The sequence below is a fragment of the Podarcis muralis genome, chromosome 2 (assembly GCF_964188315.1).
Source record: "Podarcis muralis chromosome 2, rPodMur119.hap1.1, whole genome shotgun sequence".
Taxonomy (NCBI): domain Eukaryota; kingdom Metazoa; phylum Chordata; class Lepidosauria; order Squamata; family Lacertidae; genus Podarcis; species Podarcis muralis.
Window position 1 is genome coordinate 60,105,564 of NC_135656.1, and position 27,838 is coordinate 60,133,401.

The window sequence follows — 27,838 nt, forward strand, 5'->3', positions numbered from 1 at the left end:
TAATATTTGTTAATTATCCCTACTGACTCATATAGAACAAGGTAAATAGACTGCAATCCTATACCATACTGAACTCAATAAGACTCACTTCTGAGTAGACAGGTTAGGATTGTACCATAAATTACCCCCAGTATCAGGGGGATTTAATCTCCATCAGCATTTTGGTAAATCGAACAGGTGTATAAAAAACTACTATTGCTGTGATATGAATTCCAACTCAAATCCCATCCCTCAAAGAACATTTTCACATAGTTCTATAACTATGCTCTAAATAATTCTGTATAGTAAAAAATATAATACAGACCATATGATGGGTTGGATCCAGACCTGTGGTTCTGCAAACACAAGGATTCTCCCATTTGCAAAAGCAAGGCAGATCGATCAGAGGTTTCTGCTCCACAAACTGGATGCTCTTACAGGCAATTTTCACCTAATCCCCCTCTCACTTGCAGACCACCTGCCATGCTGTTCCAAAGGGACTTCTAACTCACCAGAGGAGATATTCAGGGGCACTGCATCTGGAGAAATTGGCAATAATTGTTTCTCTCATTCCCACCTCATTTCCAGTCACTGAACTCCTCTCCATGGACACACCCCTATCTAGTGCGAGTTGAGGTTAGATCCACGTTAACAATCAGATTCGATATATAATTCAAATCTGTTAACAATCAGATTTGGTATAATGCAGGACAAAGGATCTCTTTAAACTAACAATTTCATCAGTATTTTTATCAGACATGTTATTGGCCCTCAGAGGGGTATACATGCAGTTTTAGAGATGCTAAAACTTTTGTAAGATGTTTGAATAGTGCAACAGACTGTTCTTCATGTGGCCTCTTAGGAGTAAAAGGACTGGGCTATGCAAATAGCAACTGGCTCATTTTCAAGTGGCACTAGCTGAATTATCTCGAACCAAATAGCTACACTGAAATCCTCAAAACAGTTGGGGGGTACACACATGTAGAACATGCTTCCTGTCACAGGTATCAGACCTTCAAGTAGAATGAGTGTGTATGCTGTAAGCGCAGCTTAACAAAGTACCATCTGTCACAATGAACAGTTCAGAGGGGCAAAACAAAGTATTGTAAAATCAGTTCACCCAAAAGCTGAAAATCACACATTAATCAGCTATGCTATTCCTCCTTTAACCCTACTTATGTCACCTACATCAAGCCTTCTACTATTTACCAAACTCACATTTTGGTCTGGTGGGTAGCTGGCCATTAAGTGAACATGTCAAGACACAACAAGGGAAATGCCATAGTCTAATGGTAGTCTAATGCTTTGTGTGCAGAAAATTCAAGCCTCAGCATCTCCAGGTAGGGCTGGAGAAGACCCCTGTCTGAAGCACTGGAGAGCCACTTACAGTGGCTTACAGTGTAAATCATGCGTTTACACCAAAACCAAAACTGGGCTTTACAAGTAGATCAGATCCTTAATTTTGCCACACATACCCCCATGGTCCAACCTTGACAGGTGAGCAAGAACACCCACCAATTACATGATGTCATAATTACAGCTAGTGACTGACACCTGTCAAAGTTCAAAAGAGGCCATTATAATTAATCAGCTGATCAGCAATTAAAACAACTTTCTTTGAAGACATGCTTTCAGTGCCAATCATCTGACTGGGACTGGGAATGCACTTTAGAGAAGTTTGCTGTAACTTCTGATCAGCTAACTGGTAGATACAAAGAGCTCATTTGATGCTTCTGCAGAGGGCTGAATGCTCATATAAACAGAACATTTCCCCCTCTGCAGAGAAAGTGGTTTGGATTCAAAGTGCTTCCTCCAACTCTCTTGGCAGTTACAGTTGATCTTAGCTGATTGACAGTTGTACAGGGCTCTCCCCAAACCACAACAATCACCTTATCATGTGCTTGCAGAGAGTTCTGCACTTTGCTTAGAAGCCCTGACAATCAACTAATTTTATCTGTCCTATACCTGGTGTCATATATGAAGTCAGGTGCAGGGCAAGTGGGCAATAAATAGTAGAACAGTGTCACAAATTGTAAGGCACAGGAATTTGTAAGGTCCTACTTAAATTGCCATGTGTAGGTCAAGTGGGCATAGCTTGACCAAAACTGCCTGGCATGCCAAGTGGGGAGTGGTTTCCCAACCCCTTGTATAGTCAATACTGAACTATATGGGCTGACCTGGTATAAGGCAGCTTTCTATGTTCCTTTGTAGAGTTCCCTCCCTTCTTCCTTAATTGGCTGGGGCTTCAAATCACGTATAGGAAAAGGGACAAGGCATAACTATTGAGCCTTCACAAAGAATATATTGAGCTATCTACCAACTAAGTAATGTGGATATTCTTTTTCCCACTGCATTAAAAATATTGCTCTGCTCCTGATCACTGTTGCAGGAAAGTTCTGGTGCACAGTCGCCAAAACAAACATGGAATTTAGGGCTCCTGCAAGCACATAGTAGGAAAAACAGAAATCCATAATTTTTGTAGTCCATTCAACGTAGTACAAGCAGACTTCCACTCACACAACAGAACTTCCATTTCCTTGGCTCTCCCCATACGCCACCAAAATCTGCTCTGGAGTGCCCAATCCTTTGGAGTCTATCTTGAGAACATACAAAGGGAGCTGGTGGGCACAGGCTAGGAAGAGAAAGTTACATTGCACAAACTTAAGTTTATTACACAAGTTGAACTGCAGCTTTGGATACAGCCCATCACAGCTTGAATGGAATCATGGACAAACGAAAGTTATTTCAGTTATTTATATTCTACCTTTCAGGATACAAACCTTCTGAGGCAACTTACAAGAATCATCAATCTACTTTTTAAATTTATCTTTCCCCAAACACAATATTTGGGTCATTAGGGGCAAATTTAGAGCAAATAATTCCATCTAGAAACAAAACCTAACATTATCATATTAACTAAAAAATGCCCAGTAACTACATTGTACCTCAGTCAAAACAGCTAATAGGTGACAAGTAATTCTGTGTGACAGTTAATTGTATGCACAAACACAGTTGCAGGAGTCATGAATTTAATAAAGCGTGCATAATGTTTCAATATAAAGTCAGTAAACTTATGCAACATTATATCCTGAAAACAGAACAGTTTAACATTTAACAATTATTAAAGAGTGCTAGTTTTTAGAGGGATCTTTCATTGTTCCACCACTACAAAAAAGCAAATTTTAAGTTAATTCAAGTCGCTCATTCTCATTAGCTCCATAATCACAATTCAACACATAAAACTTCGCCATAACATGTCATGAATGCACATTCCATCATGATTCAGAGTGGGGGGTGTATTCAAAAAATCTGTATACTTATTCTAATTAGGAAAATTTACAGCACACTTCTATGCAAGTTTACTTGGAAGAGATCACACTGTGTTCAATGAGATGTGCTCTTTAGCAAGTGCATTTAACTACTGGAAGTGCAAACTACTAGAAGTCAATTCAGATATATGTCAATGAAAATGCCAGTATAAGATCCAAAGAAGCCAGCAATTAAGCAAACTGATAATCATTGTAGCCAGCAAACATGTTTCCTACTTACATTTAGAAGATCTACCTGCACGAGGAAGATAGTATACAAAACTGGGAAAAGACAGTGAAAACCTAGAAGCAATAATCTACACCTTCAGTATTTAATCTGCCTTACTTATATCATCATTTTATTAATTATCCAGAGTCCAATACAGTTTTAAAAATGTGGACTGTGTAGTATTTATATTTGAAAGGCTAAAGAGTATGTCAAAAGGAATAGATTATAGGATCATAACCAAAGTATTTCAACTCTCATTCCTTCCAAAGCCTTATTTCTAAATATACATACATTAGTAATTCCTCAATGTTTAATCATGTTTTCAAAATAATAGCCAAGATATTTCTTATATTAAAGAGCTCCCCCTACAGGCAACACGTCCCATATATGGAACCTTGCAGCATCAGCCTATGCCTGCATCACTTCTGTAGAAGCACTTTGTAACAGAAAAATAAGGTTGCAGTGCTTTGTCATTCTTTGTAAGCCTGTTGCACTTCCAAAAAAGTGTGAAAGCACTTGTTCAGAATTCAAGTCACACACATTCATTGAAAGGAGTAATCATCCGATTTCTGAAGAAACTGCTAAAGTCGAGTAAACTGTTAAAACAGAAATCTATTAAAAGCCTAATTTCCCACTCAAATTTACATTAGTGTATACCAAAAAGCAGCATTAACAGAACAGTATTTTGCAAAATACAGTATTTTGCAGTGGAAGACAGAGGTGCCTGGTGTGCTCTGGTCCATGGGGTCACGAAGAGTCCGACACGGCTAAACGACTAAACAACAACATTTTGCAAAAGTGAGGAGTGCTTGATGGAAAAAAATAAGGGCTTTTCAGTGAAATACAACATATAAATAAATAGGAGCACAGCGTAACCTAAACTGGGCAAAAGAGTTTGTAAGGTCCTACTTAAATTTGTAATTAATTGCCGAACATTTTAACATTGAAGTATTCCAGATGGTTTTATTTCACAGAATGTACATTTTGGGATCCTGATTTCTGACAAGACCAAAGACCTATGCACTAGCTAATGAACAAGCAAGCAATAAATGAGTTAATTTTGCTTTTAAACAAGGTTATTTAACAACAGATGAAAGAATAGGGATAATCCCAAAGTTTATCAACTTTATTACAAAAAACTCAACAACATGTACTACAGTTGGGAACTATGATTCTGTTCTGCCCAGGGTTCACTGAACTAGTACCCAGAATGCCACCGAATATATCACAAAGAGGCATACATGAGTATGGAACTAGATTCACTCACTGTGAGACCTCCCCCACCCGGAACAGCCCCTAAACCTGTTCTAGGGATTCCTCCAATCCTCCAAAGCAGATTTAGGGAATGCAGCACACACGGGGTGAGGGCTGGGGTCTTACTGTGAGAGCAAACCTAGTTCCCCACGCACAGCAACTTAGCTGAATCCTACAAAGTAGAACTTATTTCTAGGGAGCACAGAAATTCAGCTGGAAAGGAGGGAAACTGTTCAGAGTCCTGGTATATATGTAAAAAAAATTGAATGAGAAAAAATTGTTAAAAGCTTTAGTTTTTCGTACTTCCCATAATAACAGAACAAGATTTTCTACCACAATTTTCTACCTTGTAACTTAGAAGGTACACTTCCCTATAGAAGTGGAAGAGAACCCTAGAGAGCCAGTTACAGTGTACACCAGGGGTTGTCAACCTGGTCCCTACCGCCCACTAGTGGGCATTTCAGGATTCTAGGTGGGTGATTGGGGGTTCTATGGCACAAGCTGAATTCTCCTTCCATCAAGCACTGGTGGGCGGTAAAGAAATTTTATCATCAAGAAAGATGCATTAGTGGGCAGTAGGTATAAAAAGGTTGGCTACCCCTGGTGTACACCAACCATACTGAGCTAGATGGAGCAATGGTCTAAGTATAAGGCTGCTTCCTATATTCCCTATGTAGAATTGCTCGTGAATGACAGTAGCTAAGGTTATTTGTCAGACTCAACCTCTAGTGGAGTTACAAGTTAAATTATTATTAGGCTCCACCACTCATAAATATATCTCTTCTTGCACCAGATGCCCATGATTGCTGCTTCCCTTCTGTTTCCACAAGGCAACAAAAACATTAGAAGCTTCCTATCCAGCTTCAAGATCATTACAGACTTCACTGTATAAAAGTGGCAGGGACAAGCAACCCCCAAATTGGCTGCATTTTCTCATTATGAACTGTGCATTTCTCTTATTCTCTACCCAAAGGGTGATGCTGAAAGTATTCAGATGTGTGCCATAATACCTCAGAATCACTTCATCAAATTACTGCAGAGCTGTAGCAATAAATACGAAGCTTTAAAGTCACATCATATGCATTACCATCATATCACTTCAGTAGTGTGCTATATAATACATATCCACTGTGATTTCTTATCAATGAACATATACATAAATTAGGAATTCTCCAGGATATACAGACAGACATTTCCTCCTCCTAATTACTAGTACTTATCACTATATGATAAGGATTTGCAGTCTTGGGAACTCAAATGAAAGAGTGAACTAACCAAAAACAGAAAGAAAGTTAGGAAGAAAGAGGAACAGGACCAAGCCGTTATAAAACCAACATGCATGTAAAAAATTAATAATGGTAGAGTCTCCAAAGAAATGAGAGGCCAAATGAAATTTCAAGCAACCCAAATGCAACAATGTCACAAAAACCAGAATAGAGGAGATCATAACTGAAAACGATCCCTTCTAAAAGTGAAGATGACAAAGAATACATTCATGCTACATTACTTAAGATCAGAAAAGGAAGCAGATGAATGTCTTGGATTTCATTTGTTGGTTAAAAGAAAGAAAATAAAGAGACAGTATTGATGGACAGTTGAAGAATAGTGTGGATAACTCGGTGGAAAAGAGGACTGCACCTTGAATAGTTGTGTAGAAGAGGAAAGTTCAGCCAGTGTAGCTCATATGCAAACTATGCCGGTTGAAATTCCCTCTTCTACACAACTATTCAAGGTACAAGAGGGCTTATCTACTCTTCCACCTGGGCAGCCTAGCACAATAGCTATGAACTACTAGAACAAGCAAAAAATTAAGTACCGGTAATTCAAAGGGAAAATAGACGTTATTACAAAGCTGAAATTCCTAACCAGACTTGCATCATCTCTGGTTTAAGATGGTTTGAGAAAACAGCACATTAAGTACACTGGAATGTCACTAATGTGTAAAGTAATATTATGAAAGTCTAACATTTATATTTCATAGAATTATTAAGTCTTTAGGCCATCATTATAGAATCATAAACTGTAAATTGGAAGTGATGCAGAGGGTCATCTAGTCCAACCCCCTGCAATGCAGGAATCCTGCCCACAGCCATCCCTGGGTGGTAGTTCTCAAATTTCAGCAGCGCCCTGTGCAACACCCAAATTTCCCCCTTCCTTTCTACGTAGTATTTGTGGAACCCCCTGCAACACCCCCGAGGCTCTGTGCCTAGTGCAACCAAATCAGTCACACTCCCCTAATCTGCCTCTGATGGATGGACTCACACCACCAACCAACCTTCAAGTTTGAAGAACTTCAAATAACCTTTTATTGGTAGAAAAACACATGCTATGGTCTTTGTTACCTTAAGCAATTGCTACCCCGCCATCTCTCATCAATCTCTCTCTTTAAACAACTATGCATGCAGGTTTTACACATTTTTGTCAATTGCAGGCATGAAAACTATGCCTGCCTTGAAATATCATATGAAAAAAGCACAAACTGTCTTTCAATACCAACCTTGTATGACTCATGCCTACATTAGCTACAGCAAGCTTTTATATGACAATCCTACAAATGTCTATTCAGCAGTAATTTCAATGTGGCTTAGTCCAAGGTTAAAAGGTATAGGAATGCAACCATCATTGTTCTACCAGTGTATGATGGTTATAAAAGATATTACAGTGGACGCTCGGGTTGCGAACGTGATCTGTGCGGGAAGCACGTTCGCAACCCGCAGCGTTCGCAACCCACAGCGGCACGTCTGTGCACATGTGGGTTGCAATTCGATGCTTCTGCACATGCGCCAAAACCCAGAAGTAACCCGTTCCAGTACTTCCAGGTTTGGCATGGTGCACAACCCAAAATCATGCAACCCGAAGCGTCTGTAACCCGAGGTATGACTGTACTTTAGATACGACAGGACTTCAAAGTATATTTCAATATTAAGTATAGACAATGCGGTTGGTGCTGTGGTCTAAACCAATGAGCCATTTGGGCTTGCCAATTGGAAGGTCAGCAGTTCAAATCTGCATGACAGGGTGAGCTCCCGTTGCTCTGTTCCAGCTTCTGCCAACCTAGCATTTTGAAAGCACACCAGTGCAAGTAGATAAATACTGCTGCGGCTGGAAGGTAGTGTTTCTATGCACTCCGGCTTCCGTCACGGTGTTCCATTGTGCCAGAAGCGGGGTTTTTTCATGCTGGCCATATGACCTGGAAAGCTGACTGTGGGCAAAGCCCAGGTCCCTCAGTCTCAAGCGAGATGAGCACCACACTCCATAGTTGCCTTTGACCGGACTTAAGCATCCAGGGGTTCTTTACCTTTACCATAGATAACTGGATATCAAACATATATGTATCAAATGATACTGTATTGAACTATGTGTGATAAAGCTTACTAGCTTATTAAGGTTTATCATTACTGTTGAATATATTCAGGGTTTTGCAAAATACGGTACTGAGACATATTCTCATCATTATGCAGGTTTAAATCAAAGTGCATATGAAATAAACAAGATGGAAACTTTTCTGCTTTTAAATAATGTTTTGCTGAGGACATGCCCAGTCTGAAGCACATGCTTCAAATTAGAGGCCATTAACACAAGCATCCATGTAACAGCAAGCCATGGGTAATGTAGAGAAAATATTAAATCTTTTGGCCTTTACTGCCTTTCTTGCACCTCAAATTACAATTTCATGCAGTTATTGTTCCCAGTAGCTTCTATATTACTTGACAGAAGTATGCTTTTATTAAATTCTGATTTCATTTTTAAATATGGGGCTATAATCAACAAAGTCACTGCACAAAGGGAATAAATTTTGTTCATGCAACTGAACTTTCCCATGTGCCCCACCACCACCTGTAAGCCCACCCTGGGAGCTCCCCCATCTCACTTGAGCATATTTGTGGGTCGGGGTACAGAAGCATGTGGGTAAAGGAGAGAGAAAGTTACTGGATTCAACCCTAGATTATTTTTAATGAAACAATATTGAAACACCACTTTTTATAAACAAAAATTATTATTCACCCCACCCAGAAACAAGTATTTTCTCATTAACTATTAGTATTAATAAAATACTGTGATGTGGTGGTTAGAGTTTAGCTTAAATGAGGAGAACCATGTAAGACACCTTGAGCTCCCTGCAGGAAAGGTGGGATATAAATGCAAAAAATAAAAATGTCAATCTCAGAATCAATTTCCCATGCATTTCTGGGTAGAATTTTGGGCACATAATTATAGCAGACACAACTGCCGCAGGTTTGTGGTTTTATGCTGGTGGTTTATGTAGGAAACATTTCAAGTGCAGATTCATTCACTCATACATCTTTAAATATGCATCTGGGAACATGCTTGATGTAACTACATGACAAAGTCAGACCAAATGCAGGGGTTCCAGAGAATCTACCACAGTTGATGTCAGCATCCTTTTTTTCTTCGTCTATTTTTAGGTCTAGAACTGATAAAACAAAAGTTGGGTGAGGTGGCTGCAGCTGCTGCCACCAGCACCTTCTACACTACCCCCAAATGCCCTACCTTACTGATCTTCAACGGGTGGGTCGGGACCCACTACCAGGTCATAGCTTCTCTAAGGTGAGTCACAGCAGCAGCAGCAGGAGCAGCACTATACAAATATATGGTTAAATAAATTAAGAAATGGGTTCCCACATGCGTGTTTGGGTTTTAATTATTGTTAGCTTTATTAAATGTATTACCCATCATTCGACAGCAGGTCCCAGGCTGGGTTACAACAATTTAAATTTAAAATGTGTCCCATCTAAAAAACCTGAATACAACCACCCTATCCTGATGTACACTACATCAGGGTTCAGATGCATTTTGTGGAAATGAAGTTAGTGGCAACTGCTTCAGCCAAGTTGCCTAGCACTTCTCTACTCAAAGGTGGACAAAGGGCCTATCAAGGGAGCTAGAGCTGCATTGCACCTGTTCCCACTACTGACCACCCATCCATCTCTCTGAACCAAGCTTGCTATGGGTGTCCAAACTTTACACATTTGCTGCTTCAAACACCCAGCAGTCTATTTTAACTGGGTATGAAGCATAAACTGAAAACTCCAAATATGCTGTCCTTGGTGGTAGAGAAAAGCACAAACAGGTGGAATATTTACACCCGAGATATCAGGTGGACATATTTTGCCTACAGAAGGGATTAAAGTACTTTTAAGCTTCCCAACCTAAGGTAACAACAATTTGCCTACCAAAGAAATAATTCTGCATCGGGATGCATCCTAGGGGATAAAGTTTAAGTACTGTGCTAGCCAGCCTGCTGAGACTTACTATCCTTTCATTCAACCTGTCAATGCACTGTCAAACATACCCAATAGTTCTTTGCAGATAAAAAGGTAAGTAAAGGTGGAAAAACTAATATACCCTTATTGGTCTCATTAGGAAACTCCAGATATGCCCTTGTGAAGTTTGAGGTTCCATGAGAGCTTAACTAAGTTATCTTTGGATTTGTGCATTGGGAAGTTTTCCAGGAGGTCAGATTGACAAGTGACTCAGGGGCTGGGACACCTTCAACTTGTAGCACATTTCTTCCACTGAATCACACAGGGCTATTTTGTTCTAGTGAACCTTTCTGTGCTGCACCTGCTCTCTGTTTATGACACCTGATCTGAATCACACAGCTTCATCTACACAGCCTGATAAGCAGCACATGGGGGCTTGACGAAATGGAAGCTTTGATCCTTTGAATCCTAGCATTTTACTTCCAGGAGGGAAGTAGCCTCTGTCCTATTTCTGGGGTTGGAGATCTCGGAGAACACATTCAAACGATGCTTAGGATTAGGAACATCACATTCCAAAAGCTGGTTGCTAATTTATTCACGTTACTGACGTCTCCAAATTGCTTTCTGTACCCATTGAGTGTGAAGAGACACACCGTTACCCGAGTCCACTGTAACCAAATAGCCAATCGCCCTTTTTAAAAGAGATGCACCGCCACCCATACGTGCAGTTACGCTTTGACCAAGTTATCACGATTTCATTGCGGGAGGTGTGTGTGAAGAATCATCACTCCCGCTTCCTCAACAGTCTAACCCTCAAGGACGATCGCATCACCCCCTCCAAAAAATGGGGGGGGGGCATAACCGCCAACTCCTGCTCTTCTGACCCCGAACCATTTCCTGCCCTCGCCAAAGCCGGTCACGTTCAGACCTACCAGACAACCTACCTGCAGATTTACCCCCCCCCCAAACCCATCGCCTTTTTCCAGCATCTAGGTCTCCCACCCCTTCCAATCCATACGAGACCTCCTCCTTCGCCTGCAGTCCTCCTCCACCCCCAGCAACAAATGCAGTTCCCATCCCCCAAAAAATAAAAATAAAAACCTTCCCGTCCCCCCCCCTTTCGCCAGCCACTGCCCTGACGCGCATGCGCGATGGCGGCTCCCTCACCGTTGCCGGGTGACTCTCCCCTCGGCCCTCAGTTTCAGCAGCAGCAGGTTCCTCCGACTCTTTCCGTTCGAGGGCCCGGCTTGGCTGGGCCTGGCTCGGCTCCACAGAGCTGGCTCTCCGGCGGCGGCGGCGGCAGCCGAGGGTAACGAGCGTGAAGCTGCCGTCCCGGTCCCGGCCCCGCCCCTCGAGGCCACACAAATACAGAAGATCTGGCGCGCGGCAGAGGCAGCCTCAGTCTCCGTAGCTGAAGCTTCTCCACTGACGGACTCTTCAACTGTAATGAGCAGAAAGCGGCAGACCAGGAAAGGAAGTGACGCGCGCCTGATTGACAGGGAGCGGCGCGCGGGCATCGCCCCTCCGCTTAGTTCCTACCACTGCTCCCCCCACCCCACAACCCATCGGCAGGAAGTGACGTGATATAACGAGGGAGGCGCTCATAAAGGAGCTCTCAGGGAGAGGCAGAGGGAGGTAGATGGAAGCCGCGAAGAGGGAGGGAGGTGAGAGAGGGGCGTATAAGCCCTGTGGTTGGCTTTCCCCCACCCGACCCCCTGTCAAATGTTTCCTTTCAGCCTAGCAGGCGGAAATCCAACCACTGTAGGTTTCCGCGAGGGGGAAAGTGTCACCTGTTGAATTAACAGAAGTCTTACTGGATCGTGCCCATATTCTCCGCAGCAATTAAATGCAGAAGCTTGCACTTCCCTATTTAGATATTCACAGCTGTCAACAGGGATTAGATTCCACACATCGGTCTCCCCCCAAAAAAAAGAAGAAGAAGGGAAATAGGGGATATCATAAAATCCAACTTCTGACCACTGTGATTGCAAGTATGAACTACGTAAATCCATGTATTTAAAGCCGTTTGTACTCTACTGTTTTCAGGTAAATGGCTCCCAGTGTGGCTTACACATCAGTTCAAAAAGCAAGATGGCCCCCGCCTTCAGGTCTGCCGTCTGAAAAAGACATGGCACAAGAGGGGAAAGGGATGGGGAGGGAAGAGGAAAACAAGCGCACACCCATTTTTAAAGTTACTTGTAAAACTTTTTAAAGCAACCTGCTGGGATGGAAACAGTTCAGGAAGAGAAGGTCTCTCAGCTGTCAGAGACAATGGAGTGGCCTGGCTGCCCTTGTTTCACTCTACTGCAGCCTGTGGAGTGGTTGCTATTCACAAACAATTGGAGGAAAGCAAAAGGGAGACCCAGGAGCTGTCAGGTGATTAATTACACTCTACAGTAACTAACATCTACCAAGTGGCTACCCCTGTGAGGGTAGTGTTGTCACATTTTCCAGAAGTATCAGGCTGTGGGTAGCCCTCGGATTTTTAGGTGGAAATGAGCAAAACCCATAGATCTGCTGAGTTAAACTGGAAGGGCATATTTATTCCTGAGCCTCCATGGGATCTTTCTATCTGGCAAGAAGTCACAGATTTGCTTGTGAAGTAGTCTAGGTGGACAGGAACCTCATGCTGGCCAAGGTACAATCATTGTCTTAGCACACTCCTTTACCTTCTCTCAGCTGGAAAAGATTTTGGGTCTCCCAGGAATTACAAGGAGAGCAAAAAGGTGCATATTTTTGTCAGGACACCAGCACTCTCTCCTTCTCATGTTCACACAGGAATCATACCTTAGCAAACCACACTGCAGATGGGATCTATGCTTTCTTAACCGTAATAACATATGAGTAATAAAGCATAGATCCCATCTGCACCTCCTTTAAGCCCAGGTCCCCATACATCTCTAAAAGTGACTGCTTTGCCTTTAAAACAGCCGTTATAAGGAGAAAAGTTTGGGGGGATGCTATGTTAAATTCTTCAGAGGAGCAAACCCTTATCTGATAAAATTATTAAAACCAATAATTCTAACTCTAATGTATTTTACCACACCATGGTTTTTGTTTTTTAATCTGTGAGTTTTCTTTGCAACAGTAAGTTGGTCGTATCACCCTGAGTCTGTAATCTTAGCTGAGGACTTTCTAACTCTTGAAAGCTTAGCATTATCCTTATTTTTCAAATTTTGATCCAGTAATCCTAGAGAGGAAACAGAGAGCAGTGACTAAGGTTTTCTGGAAACTAATGAATCAAAATTTGATTGATTTGGTATCCATTCATTATGTTACTAATTTATTTAATGAAACAATTTTTAGAAATTGGTGTGTGTGTGTAAGCAAAATTAAAGTACCCGAAAATTTTCCACCCCACATCACTGATGGAAAACAGTAGTTGATCTGAGAAAGAAAGGAGGAAGAAGGAAATGGCAGGTTAATTTACACCACTATCCTTTGTTGTTTAGTCGTTTAGTCATGTCCGACTCTTCGTGACCCCATGGACCAGAGCACGCCAGAGCACGTCTTCCACCGCCTCCCGCAGTTTGGTCAGGCTCATGTTTGTAGCTTCAAGAACACTATCCAACCATCTCGTCCTCTGTCGTCCCCTTCTCCTTTCCCAACATCAGGGTCTTTTCCAGGGAGTCTTCTCTTCTCATGAGGTGGCCAAAGTATTGGAGCCTCAACTTCACGATCTGTCCTTCCAGTGAGCACTCAGGGCTGATTTCCTTAAGAATGGATGCGTTTGATCTTCTTGCAGTTCATGGGACTCTCAAGAGTCTCCTCCAGCACCATAATTCAAAAGCATCAATTCTTCGGCGATCAGCCTTCTTGATGGTCCAGCTCTCACTTCCATACATCACACCACTATCCTAAAAACACTTAAAAGTAAATACCATTGACATCCCTGGAGTTTACTTTCAAGTAGCAGTTTTGGCATGTTGGAAGTTAATGTTTCATTAATTTTATGTAATTGCTCCTAAAACTGCATGTCTGCACTGAGCCATATGTTGTGATTTCAGATTCTTGTGTGTGTTTATAGGAAGGGCTATCTTGTTGCTATAAGCAACTGTTAAGAGCATTTCAATGATCAAACTTCTAGGAAGCCAACACAACTAACTTCGTTATGAATCTGCTTGCTGCATTTATATACAGGTCCCTTCTGCCAAGGCACTCAATACAGTACTGTTTACAATTTAACATACCAAGAAAAAAAGAAAGATACAAAACATAAAACTACAGGATTGTCTCATGTCATCAGTGGCCTCTTTTATGAGAGCCTGAGCTGTCTTGCTTCCACTCAGGTCATACAAGTCTTGTAACATTATGATAACTGTTGAGAGGTTCACTGATAATGTCAGAGTTCTGCTGGGTTATTCAGGTCTGTAAGGGCCACAAACATCTGCAATTGTGACATGAAAGCTGGCAGCATTAACCCTGCCATATGGGAATCCCTTGCATATGTCTGCAATGCCTGGAGACAGACAGGTTGTTCATCCATAGCAGTGATCAGAGGAGGAATGACCGGTGGGAGGAGTGCAGAAACGGCATGATGCACCTGTAGCAGCAAAACTGGACACTTTCATCAGCCACACCTGCAATAAAACATGTTTCTCCTGCCTTAGTTTCTACAGCTGCAGCAAGTGCTGTAACTCTACAATGGTTTGACTTTACTCCTGAAGGCTTACTCTTCCATTGTCTCCCGAGGCAGATAGGATGCCAACAAACAACAAAGGGCTACACGTGACATGCATGTCACACATGTCCCTGTAAGGTAAACTCAGTTCATTTGCTGCAGCCACATAGTACACATGTTAACGTGCAAAGTGGTCCAACTTTGCCATCTGTATAAGGTATAGGAGACTTCTCTGACATGGCACAGTTTGGGGAAGGAAGACTAATTGTAGAAGAAGAATGCCGGAGATAGTTCATCTGGTAGAGCATGAGACACTTAATTGCAGGGTCATGGGTTCAAGCCCCACATTGGGCAAAAGATTCCTGCATTGCAGGGGGTTGGACAAGATGACCCTCAGGGTCCCTTTCAACTCTACAGTTCTCTGGTTCTATGAATGTATTGTTGGTTGTGGTTTTTCTTGCTGTGGGAGCTTTCTTTCTTTGTTGAAGAGCTGGGTAAATATTAGAAAGAGCCAAGTAGCGAAGGCCCATAACCTGCAACCTTGATATGCAAGGTCGGTAAAGGTAAAGGGACCCCTGACCATTACGTCCAGTCATGACTGACTCTGGGGTTGCAGCACTCATCTCGCTTTACTGGCCGAGGGAGCCGGCGTACAGCTTCCGGGTCATGTGGCCAGCATGACTAAGCTGCTTCTGGCGAACCAGAGCAGCGCACGGAAATGCCATTTACCTTCTTGCCGGAGCGGTACCTATTTATCTACTTGCACTTGACATGCTTTCGAATTGCAAGGTAGGCAGGAACAGGGACCAAGCAATGGGAGCTCATCCCATCACGGGGATTTGAACCGCCGACCTGATCGGCAAGTCCTAGGCTCTGTGGTTTAACCCACAGCGCCACCCGTACATTGCTGTTAAAGACCTTCTATTTCTCACTAGGTGTTTGAAACAGGTTCCGTAGTGGCCTTTTACTTTGAATGTAGCACATCCTAGTTTTCTTTTGTTTTAAATTTCTGATTGCTTCTATTCCTTTAAATCGCAAACGGGTTTCTCAGCCATTGGGGTTACTAAAGTAAGAAAAATACGGTGGTGCTGACCACATCCTTCCTTTGTTTACTGTAAGGAAGAAAAAAAGAAAACCCTGGCACACCTCAGTTCTACCAAACTGGATGGGCTGAGGGTGGAGTGGACTTTGATTTGACTTAAGGATGACTGCCAGAGACAAGCAGCCATCTGCACTAGAGCTTCCGCCTCAAGACAAAGGGTCTACAGTTTTAACTCAAGCAAATCCAGATTGGTAGTGGCAAGAACGGGAACTGGAGGACAAAGGTCAGCAACGTGGAGCAACATGACCCACACGCTGCCCCTTCTACACGCCCACGATTCATTGTCTTCTTGTCTGGGAACCTGTTTCTGTTCTCAAGATGAGATATTTTTGCTGGCAACAAAAGGGAACAAAAGACACAAGAAGGAATAAGATCCTTTCTTGGAAGATGTTCTTCTTGTTCTGTTTTCCTTGTCTCCATGCTAAAATCTTGCAAAGCAAGCTAACAATAAATGCAGGCATGACAGGAATTCATTTTGTATCCAGGAGGTACAGAGACCTTTTTGTTTTCTATGTGAGTTAATATAGACTCTTGATGGACTAGTCCCAATTTTATTGTTTTTTGAAGATACACATTTCCTCTAAGGGTTTCAGTCCTCAGGAATACACACACACACACACCCCACAATAGTTGTGAATATAAAATGCTTTCCCCTCCTATCAAGTGGGATTGTTATTCCAAGGCAGCACTAATGTGATTATAAAATCACTTGTATCAGCTTATTGGTTCAGGTACTTTGATCTACCAGAGTGTCTGTTCGGCTAAAAACCCCATTAGAAGGCTTCTACCTGATCCATGTAGTTCTATATGTCTTTTCCTGCTTTTGCATCCATTATCTATCATACTGCCGATCTTCTCGCTATTTTTATTTAAAATATTTTTAAACATCACAATAACAAAACCTAAAAAGGAGAGCTGTACACAATATTGTGTAGGACTACTGACTGGTATACTGATTAGGAAAATGACTGTAGTGTTCTATTTTTCCTTTGTTCTTTTTGCTACTGAAAATAAAGTAGCAAAGTCCGCTATGAGGGTGAGGAGGCACTTGGCTGAGTGCTGAAATACTGTATCCCCTATTTCTGAGACCTCTCCTTAGCTGCCTGTTGACCAGTTTCCTCATTTGATGCCCTTCAAAACCTTCCCCTTGCATTTGTAAACTACGGTAACAGTTTTCCTCTTTGTTTCAGTCAAAGCATTTCCTCATGATTATCAGCACAATCACATGATTGATATTGATTGTATAAATCCTAACCATGTGATCATAAAAGCTGGTGCTCAAGGACATACTTCATTTTAACTCAGCAGCGACCGGGTATCTTTAGATAGGGAGCCTTTTGCCTCGATCCACAATGTGTTGGCTGCATGTACTAGATGCCAGCTGACAATTTAAACTAGATTCATATCTCAGTGTAACTAGCAGAAAAATTGGTTGGCATCTGTCTGTCTTGGGAGACAATAGAGGAGGAGCAGAAAAATTACGTACCACTTCATTAAACTTTACTTTGTTTCTTAGGAACTATAGAGTCACATTTTGGGTTGGCAGACTTTAACCTTCATCCCTCTGAAGCAGATAAATTCATAGCACATTTCTTTGTCCAGCAGAATATCTGTTCAGATATTGCCTTCCTTGTGGCTAATAAAATACCACTGCAATTCATGCTGATGAACTTAGTGTAAGGAGCTGCCCTAGAGAGGCTAAATAATCCATAAATGTTTTCATTGTTTTACATGGTGTTTTAAATTTAATTTAAGTGCGAACCGCATTGAGAGGGCTGCTGGCCCTGAAAAGCAGCATAAAAATGCCTACATTATATAAATAATTGGGGCTTTTTTTCAGCTGGAATTCGCCAGAACTCAGTTCCAGCACCTCTCACATGGGTGCCCTAGTCATTATAAGAGAACAAGGTAGGTGTTCGTGGTGAGTTCCGGTACCTCCTTTTCTAGAAAAATAGCACTGTATAATAAACAACCTCAATGCTAGAGTGTCAGATCTGACTGCAGGTCTTGTGAACATAAAGAGAGGTTTTCCTGCTCCCTAATCTTGTATCCAAAGTCAGCTCGTTTAAAGTGTTTTTCTAAACTTGCATAAGCATTAGTTGTCAACTGCCACCACAGCAAATAGGCCTTAACACCCAATAAAACTTTTCTTACCATCTGCTAAGCATTGGGGTTGGGGGCACTTCAGTTCCTCTTATTAAACCAAAATATTCATTTACCAGTAGCATGTTTTAGCACATAGGTAGGTAAGTGTGCAGCATCAAACCCACAGACACATTAATATATCAAGTATTTGATATAATAAAATGCTATATCAAGCATATTGATTTATTACATAAAGTATTTTTAAGCATTTACGTGACTTGAGTTACCCAAGCTACTACAGTGTGACTCTGGCCAAACCATGTGCCGTCTATGCAGACCTCAAAAGAAGAGGAGGATGTGAAACTACCTGTTCCCATTTGTTAAAACTTAATTTGAGCACATGAACCAAACAGCTTAAAAGATAGCAGGAGCTTGTGAGAAGCTAGTCATGGAAATATATGCTAGGGAGAAATTTCCAGTTTCTCATGCAAATGAAAAGTAATGTGGCTCTAAGAGTGGAAATCAACATAGTGTTCATAGGTCTGCACACAGGGTACAATTTTGCTCACAGAAACACTATCAAAGCTTCTGGAAATTCTAGCTCTCTGTGAGTGTTTAGGCTGTGTTAGGAAAAGGAAAAATGTTGATTGCATCCAAACAAATCTCAGTTCTAATTGCTGCTCCTTAAGATGAAATATATCTACTTAGTTCAAATACTACCTACGTTAACTTGTATAACTTTGCAACATGCTTTTGTATTTCCCTAATGTGTCAACAGAAAACCTACAGTTTCCATCATCACAGTGTTTTAGCCTAATATAACCGAGGAAACAACCTTTATTGATAACTCTTCATGTCATACAGAGGAGAAATCCAGGTATCTCCCTCCTGTTCATTATATGTAAGTGATTATAAATGGTTTAGTAATTCATTTGTGTATGGATTTTAAGTGGATTACAAATCCCAGTGACGACTTTGCCTCCATATCTACTGAAATGACCCTGTCACGGGACCAAACAACATTGGAAGCTCATTCTTGTGTACATTTTCTAATGGTATATTTGACATTGCCTTCTGCATTTTTTTAAGGACAGACCAGACTGTCTACGCAAGGAAATTAATGAACACAGATCAGACATAAATGATGGGAACATCCAGAACCAATGAGATACCATTTCAATCTTCCTAGCCATTCTTTAGCGAATTTAAAAGTTTCGTATGCCAACAAAGCAGTTTCACCAAAGTGTCAGGGTTTTTGATTTTATGGTTTAGAATTGCTTTTATTTTGAATTACATCTAGTGGGCACCATAATCTTGTCAGTGTTTAGGACCTCTAGCAGTCTTAATCCAGCCCTGAGAATGGGTGTGTGTGTGTGAAGCTGCAGAGTTGTAATACATCTTTTACACTATCAGACTTGGACTCATTCAAGACAGGGAGCAGCTAGCTGAACAGATAAGGCAACTGCCTTTAGGTGTTTATACTGTTCTGCTTTTCATTTTGCTGTTGCCAGTTCATAACTTACTGGGAATGGGTCACACCCATTTTGTCTGCACCTTTTAATCCTTTGAATTAACTTTATTTGCATCTGTGCTTTTTATAGTAAAGATACACACCTGCATTGGTGGGCCTTCTGGCTCATTTTGTAATAACACTCTCTTCACTCACCCTCCTGCTTCATCTGTCTGATTTGGAGGGCAAGTGCAAATGATAGTTTACTTTATGATGCGCTGGCAAATCGTGCTTTGTCGTGAAAGGAAGAAAACTGGAGTGAACAAGAGAAGGAACAAGAGAAGGAAGGAGAGAGCCTGAGACCACGTTAAATGTCAAACTCTAGTATGGCATTACACGTGAACCAAGCCTTTGTCTTTCATGCTATAACTGAAATACATTTATCTGGTTAAATTTAAACCTAATAACTGCAGTCAAAAACAAGCATATTTGGTCTCACAGGTGGGCCATCAGAATGCAGATACAGTCATATGTACCTTTCAGATTCTAACAACAGCAAGCCAGGATTTACTGGATTTCTGTACAAGACTGTTCACTTGTAAAATTGTTACAAGCAACTATTAACTTTCCTACTGCAGTAACTTGCCATACTTGGTCCTTCCACGCCACACATAATAGAAACACTACAGCATGGCAATGCATTGCAGTAACACCTTTTTGCTAGCAGATGCTGTGATGTTAATGGTTCCCTCTTATTCCCTAGTAGTTGTAACAGCTAGGCAAGGAAATACATGGGTCTGAAAATGCAGAGCTTTAAAATGAATATTGTGCCTATGGGGTTCCTATTACTTATGTACTCCTACAACCTATAGCAGAAGGCCAAAGGGAGAGTGGGTTTGTGGATGATTGCTAGTCACGAAAATTTTGGTTCCTGTGACCCAGCCCTCCTTTGACTAAGGCCAGCTTCCTCATTTCCATATTACAAACAGAAAGCAAGAGGGGGAAGTGTTGGTGGCTGCCCTTTGACCAGGGCGGGCTATCTTAAATAAAAGCATCTTACATCATTGAGTTAAATAACCAGGGGAAAGCATGTTTAAACCACTTATTTAAATCAAGTTCCCCATTTTCAGTTCCACCTATTTCATATCTAACTTTTATAAGGTCAACACAGAAAGGGGAGCTGGGAGTACATTGTGGATCGGACAAACGCATAAGGTACATTGCACAGAAAGCATATTGTACCAAGAGAACAGTGTCCATTCATAGAATTGTAGAGTTGGAAGTTACCCCCCAAGGGTTGTCTAGTCCAACCCCCTGCAATGCAGGAATCTCAACTAAAGCATCCATGGCAGATGGCCATCCAAACTCTGCTTAAAAACCTCCAGTGAAGGAGAGCCCACCACCTCCCAAGAAAGTGCGTTCCACTGTCGAACAACTCCTACTGTCAGAAAATTCTTCCTGGTGTTTAGTTGGAATCTTCTTTCTTTTAACTTGAATCAATTGGTTCAGGTCCTAGCCTCCAGAGCAGGAGAAAACAAGCTTTCTCCATGTGACAGCCCTTGAGATAGTGAAGATGGCTATCATATTTCCTCTCAGTCTCCTCCTTACCAGGCTAAACATACCCAGCAGCAGTTTGACTTCAGCCCCAGAGGCACACTCCATGGTCTCTCAACAACAAACGTCCATTAAATATTTGCTTAGGAAATGTATGCAGGAACCAGCTCCAGGAATGGAGACAAGGTCTCCATATGGGAGCAGGAATCTTCTGTACATAGGAAACGGGACCCCAGCATGGGCTATTTATTTCATTTGTACCTCACTTTTTCTCCAGTGGGCTCAAGGTAGTAGATATGCCCCCCCCCCCCCCGATTTTATTCTCGCAACAATTCTATAAGGAAGGTTAGTCTGAGACTCTTGCATTGGTCCAGGATTGCCTAGTAAGCTTCATTGTCTGAGTGAAGATTTGACTCTAGGACTCCAAAGTCTAAGACTCTAACCAGTACGCTACACTAGCTCTCCAATGCCTACTGTAACAGGCAGTGCCAGTGGTAGAAGGATTCACTCTAGGGTTAGGGAATATGAGAACCCCCTCCTGCAATCATTGACACACCCCAGGTGGGTGTTGTTGTAATAAAAGCAAGCTGTAAGTGTTCTTCTTTCTTGCTTATTTCATCACATTCTGACCATCTTGACCTCCCACCCAGGGGCGGAGGAAGGGGGTGCGGTGGGTGCGGTCCGCCTGGGTGTCACCACTGAGGGCGGTGACAAAATGCCAGGCGGCACTCACCACAGGGCCTGCAGCGTGCCCGAGCCACGCCTCAGTGGCTTGGGCGTGTACAGGCTCCATGCTGCCCAAAAGGTCCGCCCGCTGCCTCCCCCCCCCAACTGTAGGGTGGCTAAGTGGGAGGAGGCATGCAGACTCTGGAGGCCCCGCGGTGCGCCCCACCCCTATAGGCGTCTTCCCTTTCCCTGGGCGTGCCGCCCCAGGCACCCGAGCGGCTTCCTCCACCGCTGCTCCCACCCCCCAGCCTCAAGAACAATTGAAAGGCCCCTGCCTCTAATTTCGGGGGGGGGGGAATACTGCATTTTAGCCCACTGCCACATTATGGGTTGAGATGTAGAGCATATCCATTGATTTGAGTGCATCATCCCTGAGTATGACTTAGCTGGTGGTCACCCTATGTAAAGAAGGGCTTCCCCCATCTACTAATCTGTGTCTGCTCTCCAGTACTCCTCAACGGCTAGGGCAGGTCTGCCCCCTTTATACCCATACAGTGGTACCTCAGGTTACATATGCTTCAGGTTACATACGCTTCAGGCTACAGACTCTGCTAACCCAGAAATAGTACCTCGGGTTAAGAATTTTGCTTCAGGATGATAACAGAAATCGTGCTCCGGCGGCACGGTGGCAGCAGGAGGCCCCATTAGCTAAAGTGGTGCTTCAGGTTAAGAACAGTTTCAGGTTAAGAACGGACCTCCGGAACGAATTAAGTACTTAACCCGAGGTACCACTGTATATCTATATATCTATAGCCCCTTTGTTGGACAGTTCTTACTGTGGAGCCGTTCACTTTCACTAATGAGCAAGATGGATATGCCTGATTCTCCCCATCTCACCCCACCCCCATATAATTAGTTATTAAGATGCTGGTTCAATACATGGCGAAAGCGAAGATAAAACAGAGCTTTCTGCTTTTTCGTTATGCAGGGTGATATCCCACCCCCCACCCCCCGCCAATCCTGTCCCCACTCCTGGCTATTCCCAGGCTGCTCTGTGAATTAATCTGTTGTCGTTTGCAGAGCCACACTAGCAGCAATCTTATCAATATTAATTCAGTTGGGCTGAGATGGGGAGGAGGAGGGATTTTAGTATGACCTTTCCAAGCCCATGCTGGCTCAGACGGTCAAAAAGCAGCTGAAGAGAGAGAAGCAGGGCAGGTAATGGCATGTGGCTTTAGTATCTTTTCTGCCATCGTAATCCAAAACAGCAATAAAATCATATCACTTTTCACAGTCAGTATGAAAGAGCATATTGTGTTGGTAATCTTTGGGCTGGATTAATTCCTGGCTGAAACACCCTCACCCTCAGGGTGTGTTGTGTGTGTCCTCTGTTTCTGTAAGAGAAAACCACCGGCAACCAGCACAAAGGAAGCTGAAATAGGTGAAGTGTTTTAATGGCAGAATGTTTATTTAATCAAAATCATTCTGCATGAAGTGCGGTGAGCAGTGAAGAGGGTGAGAGGGAACAAAGCCATCCACACCTGTCATTCTATTGTTGAGCACAATTGTTCACAGTACCTAATTCAGACGTTTGCTTTGTCGTTGTATTCTGTTAGAAAGGAACTGGGGTGTTTTGATCTCATTACAAATGATATCCCTTGAATAGGTTTGTAAAATTATTGTTGATTGTTAAAGGATATTCTAGAAAATAATTAAGGCTGTCAGAAATCTGACTGTTGTGCATTAGCGCTGTGCTTTTTCATATTCATTTTTGTTATTTGTTTGCTCCAAGATGAAATACAATAGCTTTCTGCCCTTATTTATTGTTTTCTGTTGGTGCTTAAATGCATAAATAATTTCTGGCATCTTGTGATGCAAAACCTGTGATGCAAGCCGGATTTAACAAAGAAAAACTGATCCAGATTTTTTTTTTTAATGTGTTATGTGTGGTTTGTAATGTGCACTTCACTAACGAAGCTGAGGGTGTGTTTCTCCTTTCTTTGTCAGGGTCCATCATGTCTGACAAACCAGATTTTGCAGAAATTGAAACATTTGACAAAACCAAACTGAAAAAAACTGAAACCAGAGAAAAAAATCCACTGCCCACCAAGGAAAGTAAGTAAATTTAATTCAGCCTGGATGTACAATTAATAATTTGCTAAATGTGCATAATAAATAAATACCGGTACTCAGAGAGCCAATAGTCCTAGTTCCTCAGGAATAACACTTTTAAGTAATTATTAATTTGGATTTGTTATCTGCATGCACTTAACTAATTTAATTGGCCAATATAAATAATAGCTATTGTGTCTTTTAAACTGTGTGCACTGTTTGCTAAAGGAGATAATATAAAATGGACTTTGTGCAAGTTATTTTACCGGTATGTCCAGAAGCATGATAATAATATAGATTTCAAATCTAAAGTTTCCTTTAATAAATCACCATAGAGGCAGACATGTTGGACAGTTACAGGATGCCTACACAAAGGATGCTGTGAAATTATATAGCCTGACAGCTTTATTGTGTCATTAAAACTTACACCAGTATTCCACTACAATAAATCTGCCAGTTTTTCAAGTGATACAAAACTCTTTTATTTTTGTATTTAATAAAAAGTACACCATTTAATAAAAAGTACACCTTATTATTATATGAGACAATTACACTCCAAGGTTGCTTAGTGCTGCCCTCTTCCGGATTGTATCTATCACATCTACTGTATAGTATTTGATGAAGTAAACTCCTGCCGACATTTATGCCGCAATCAGTTTTTTAGGTAGTGCAAGACTGTTTGTTGTTGTTGCTGCTGCTCTTTGAGAATTTAACAAATGTAGAATTAATCAGGTTATATATTATCCCTGTTTTACTAGTGTAAAAATCAGAGTTTTAATTTTGTTCTGTAGCAGTAGTCAGCAAAAGGATTAAACCCCAGGCCTTCAGAGCTGCTTGCATGACATTTAGGAGAAAGCTGATCTAATCTCTCCTTAGTATATGAGGCTTTTAAAAAAGGCATTTGATATAGATTGCTGGCTCATCTGTTGGTAAGAATGTCTCTTTAGCCATTCAGTTTGTGATACAGCCAGTGCTTTTTTTCTGGGGGTACGCATACCCCTAAACATTTTGTGAAATCTAAGTTTGGCCTCATTGAGAGGCAGTATTTCAATATGAGTAGGAAAATGAGAGTGCCCCTAAACATTTTTTTTTTTAGAAAAAAAATCACTGGATACAGGCATAGACCCTTGTGCCCAATACTATTTTGGGGGAAGTTGCTATAATTCTTAAGGGCAGACCTGCACTGGATCTACCCTTTATAGCAGGGTAGGGGAACCTGTGACAACATGGTGCTCTCTAGACATTGTTGGACTACAGCTCCCATCATCCCTGATGGTTGGCCATACTGGCTGTGGCCGACATACACAGTTGACATTATATATGATGCATATTTATGTACATCACAATGGAGAATATTAGGTCCTGGTTATTTATAACAGAGGCAAATAACAAGAGGTCCAGCACGGCAGATTTTTGCAATGCTTGGAAACTACCACTAGCATAGCCCAGCATAACATAAATCCTCACTGCATTGCCCACCTATAAGTAAGACCATCAGAGCAGGGACTTTGCGCTCAAGGCCAGCAGCCCAGTTAATACAGCAAGCCGGAGGGCTCGCCACATTTCAAATAGGCTAACATCAACCATCATTCTCTAAATGCATAGGCTTCTATTCCTGCAAAACTCACCAAGATTCCCAGCCACCGCCCTCCATCCCCAGTAATATTTGATTCAGTAGAGATTGTACAGTTATTAATGACAGCAGTCTGTGGACAGAATTTGTTTTGACAAATTGGTGGTGAAGAAGAGGTTATTCTTTGATAAGTGCTTAAAAAAAACACACAAGGTGCTTTACAAGTGTCCAATGTTGGCAAACGAGATTTCTCTTGTTTTCTTGGCAGCCATTGAACAAGAAAAGAAAAGCAAAAACACACCCTGAAGTTGGACCAGAAGATATGGCCAATATATCCTGCTGTGGGGTTTTAAGTTCTAAGTTTTTTAACTTTGCTATTCATTGACTTGGCTCAGCTTTTCTTCTTCATTTTCAAAGCCCTTTTTTTTCTTTATTGGTGAAGCAGAGACTTTTTCAAGCAAGTGCTCTGAAATCAATCAAATCTGATTTTTATAATTCCCCAAAGGGACTGCAATCCTGTGTCCAATGTACATATGACAATTTGTCAAAGATGTACACTTTCACTGTCTGTCAATAGAAAATATTATTTTCATATAGTACCCTCTGTAGAACCTCACAATAAACCACTTTTATGTGTTACCCTTATTAAGTATTGAAATACGCTGGCACAAAAGAGTTCCACATCCAGAAAAGCCTATCTGTGAATGCTCTCAGAAATAAGATGTAACTATTGGGCCACAGTTAAATATCAAATTTACAGGGAAATATCTCTTGTGGGAAGGGATCTTAAAAGATAAAATGAATTAAGGTTTGTTTATATAATCATTTATCAGAAAGTATAGTCACTGCATTATGATATCCTTTGCCTTTTCTTTTTTTTACCAAAGTGAAACTTTTGTATGTCCCACATGGTCAGATTCCTACTTAAATATGAACCAGACGGCTTTGCCTTCCGATAGATAATAATAGAAGCTTAATTCATATTTTATTCTTCTTTGTTACATGGTACATGAAAAACTTATTTTCTGATACCTTTTTTGACATACCTCTACTTAGAAGCCCTAGAACCAAAGGCCATTCGATGAAACTGAATGGTGAGAGATTGAGAACATACAAAAGGACGTATTTCTTCACAGGACATATAATTAAAACTTACGGAATTCAGTGCCAACAGCTTTAGCCACAAGAGGGAGGGGTAGAGCTTGCAGTACTAAACTGCTCCACAAGAGGGTAGTTAGCCATCATCCTAATCATCCAAGGTGTTTTCCAAACCACGTTTTAGGAATGGAAGAGAAAATATATACTGTTTCCAAACCTGGAGTGGAGATTGGATTCTTCTACGGGGTGGAGAATAAGGCCTGGTGGCCAAGAACTTCTGGCTGGCAGATTGTGACCTTTCTTTACTAAGAAGTGAGAGAGAGAGAGCAAGCAAGCAAGCAAGCATGCATGCATAGAACCTAGAAAGCACAAGCCACTTAAAAATTAAATATTATTATCTGTAAAACAGTTAAAATAAGCCACATACATTCCTTGGCCTTACTTGTGCCGTGTGGATGTGGAATTCCAGGGTTCGTGTACATTCTGTTTCAAATGCAACAGAAATGATTCATCTGCACATAGCTCAAGAGCAACTGCTTTGCTTGCAGAATGCCCCAGGATTAATCCTTGGCATCTAGAAGCGTGGCTGGGAAAGATCCAAGTTTAAAACTTTGGGAAGCCACTGCCAGGCAGTGTACCGGGTATCTTTAACAGCTGCCCCCCCACCCGATCAAGTAAAACAATAGAAATACTTAACTAACTGACCAATCACATCAGTTCTGCCCCCCAAAAGTCCTGTCCCCCTAACAAAAATCCTGGCTTTGCCCATGGTCCAACCCCCTCCAATGCAGGAATCTCAACATATGGTTCCCCATCCAATTTGAAACTATACCTGCTTAATATTTTTGCAAATGTTCTAGTAGTTTTATTACTACACCACTAGGATGGTTATCAACACACTTCTGCACCCTTTCCTGAAAATCATCTATAAATTAAGGCTGTTCTCAAGTTAGGAGAATATAAATTTCAGTCTTAGACACACAACCACTCTTCCTCAGATGACCTGTGCAGATCAGTATTGCCCCTTCCCTACTTATCAAATAATCCATCTGATGACATGGGAGGAGCAATTTGTTCCCTTGCTGAACTCCATGGAGAGGTTTAAATCTCTAGGCTGAGTCCAGCTCCACTATGGTAATTGTAATACAAATTGCCTTCTCCTCACTCATCAGATTGATTGATGAGGGAGGAGGGGGCAATTTACATCATCAGGGTGTTGGACTGTGCCTACTTTTTTGCGTCTGTCACTAACAAAATTGGTGGGGTTTAGGGGGATCTTTAAAAAAAGAAGAAGTGAGTGATGGGGCTGATTAGCAGCTGGGCTTCTGGTTAGCCATCACTGCTGCTGAAGGAATTTGGTAAATATGGTGCATATGATTTCCACAAGGAATTTCACACAGAAGTCACTGGGGTAGCAGCATTGCAGAGGAATGTGCCCAGATTTTATCAGTTAGGCCACTTATCTGCTTATTGCAACCTTCTCGAGAAAAGAGAGGATGTCCAGTTTGGAAAAGCATAAAGGGGATATCTGCCAGTCAGTTGGTCAGATTTTTATTTTTATTTATTTATTTATTTATTTTTG

General features: G+C 41.6%; 2 protein-coding genes across 11 annotated transcripts in view; one reads left to right on the plus strand and one right to left on the minus strand.

The window, feature by feature from the left end:
- Positions 1-11,440, minus strand: part of FAM13B (family with sequence similarity 13 member B) — a 56,675-nt gene extending 45,235 nt beyond the window's left edge. For 2 of the 6 annotated variants that reach the window (XM_028718124.2, XM_077924548.1), the window contains exon 1: positions 11,163-11,438. The gene's annotated coding sequence lies outside the window, so the exon portion shown is untranslated. Of the gene's footprint in view, positions 1-9,282; positions 9,371-11,162 lie in introns of all 6 variants that reach the window. The other 4 variants (XM_028718119.2, XM_077924549.1, XM_028718121.2 and 1 more) reach the window with 4 other exon arrangements.
- A 100-nt stretch (positions 11,441-11,540) lies between these two features.
- LOC114591306 (thymosin beta-12-like) lies at positions 11,541-25,803 on the plus strand. 5 transcript variants are annotated; one of them, XM_077924551.1, is made up of 3 exons: positions 11,541-11,986; positions 23,481-23,588; positions 25,427-25,803. In XM_077924551.1, exons 1-3 carry the CDS (start codon positions 11,842-11,844, stop codon positions 25,462-25,464), a joined length of 291 nt encoding a protein of 96 aa, XP_077780677.1. In that variant the 5' UTR covers positions 11,541-11,841; the 3' UTR covers positions 25,465-25,803. The 5 variants fall into 5 exon arrangements, with proteins under 5 accessions (XP_077780677.1, XP_077780682.1, XP_077780679.1 ...); XM_077924556.1 differs by lacking the exon at positions 11,541-11,986 and adding an exon at positions 14,418-14,754; XM_077924553.1 differs by lacking the exon at positions 11,541-11,986 and adding an exon at positions 22,585-22,691.
- The last annotated feature ends 2,035 nt before the right edge of the window (positions 25,804-27,838 follow it).

Bases quoted from the DNA above. Each gene is read 5' to 3' on its own strand.
- LOC114591306 (XM_077924551.1), top strand. From the start codon at position 11,842: ATGCAGAAGCTTGCACTTCCCTATTTAGATATTCACAGCTGTCAACAG. The intron at 11,987-23,480 runs GTATGAACTACG...TTTCTTTGTCAG, and splicing joins TCTGACCACTGTGATTGCAA to GGTCCATCATGTCTGACAAA. The intron at 23,589-25,426 runs GTAAGTAAATTT...TTTTCTTGGCAG, and splicing joins TCCACTGCCCACCAAGGAAA to CCATTGAACAAGAAAAGAAA.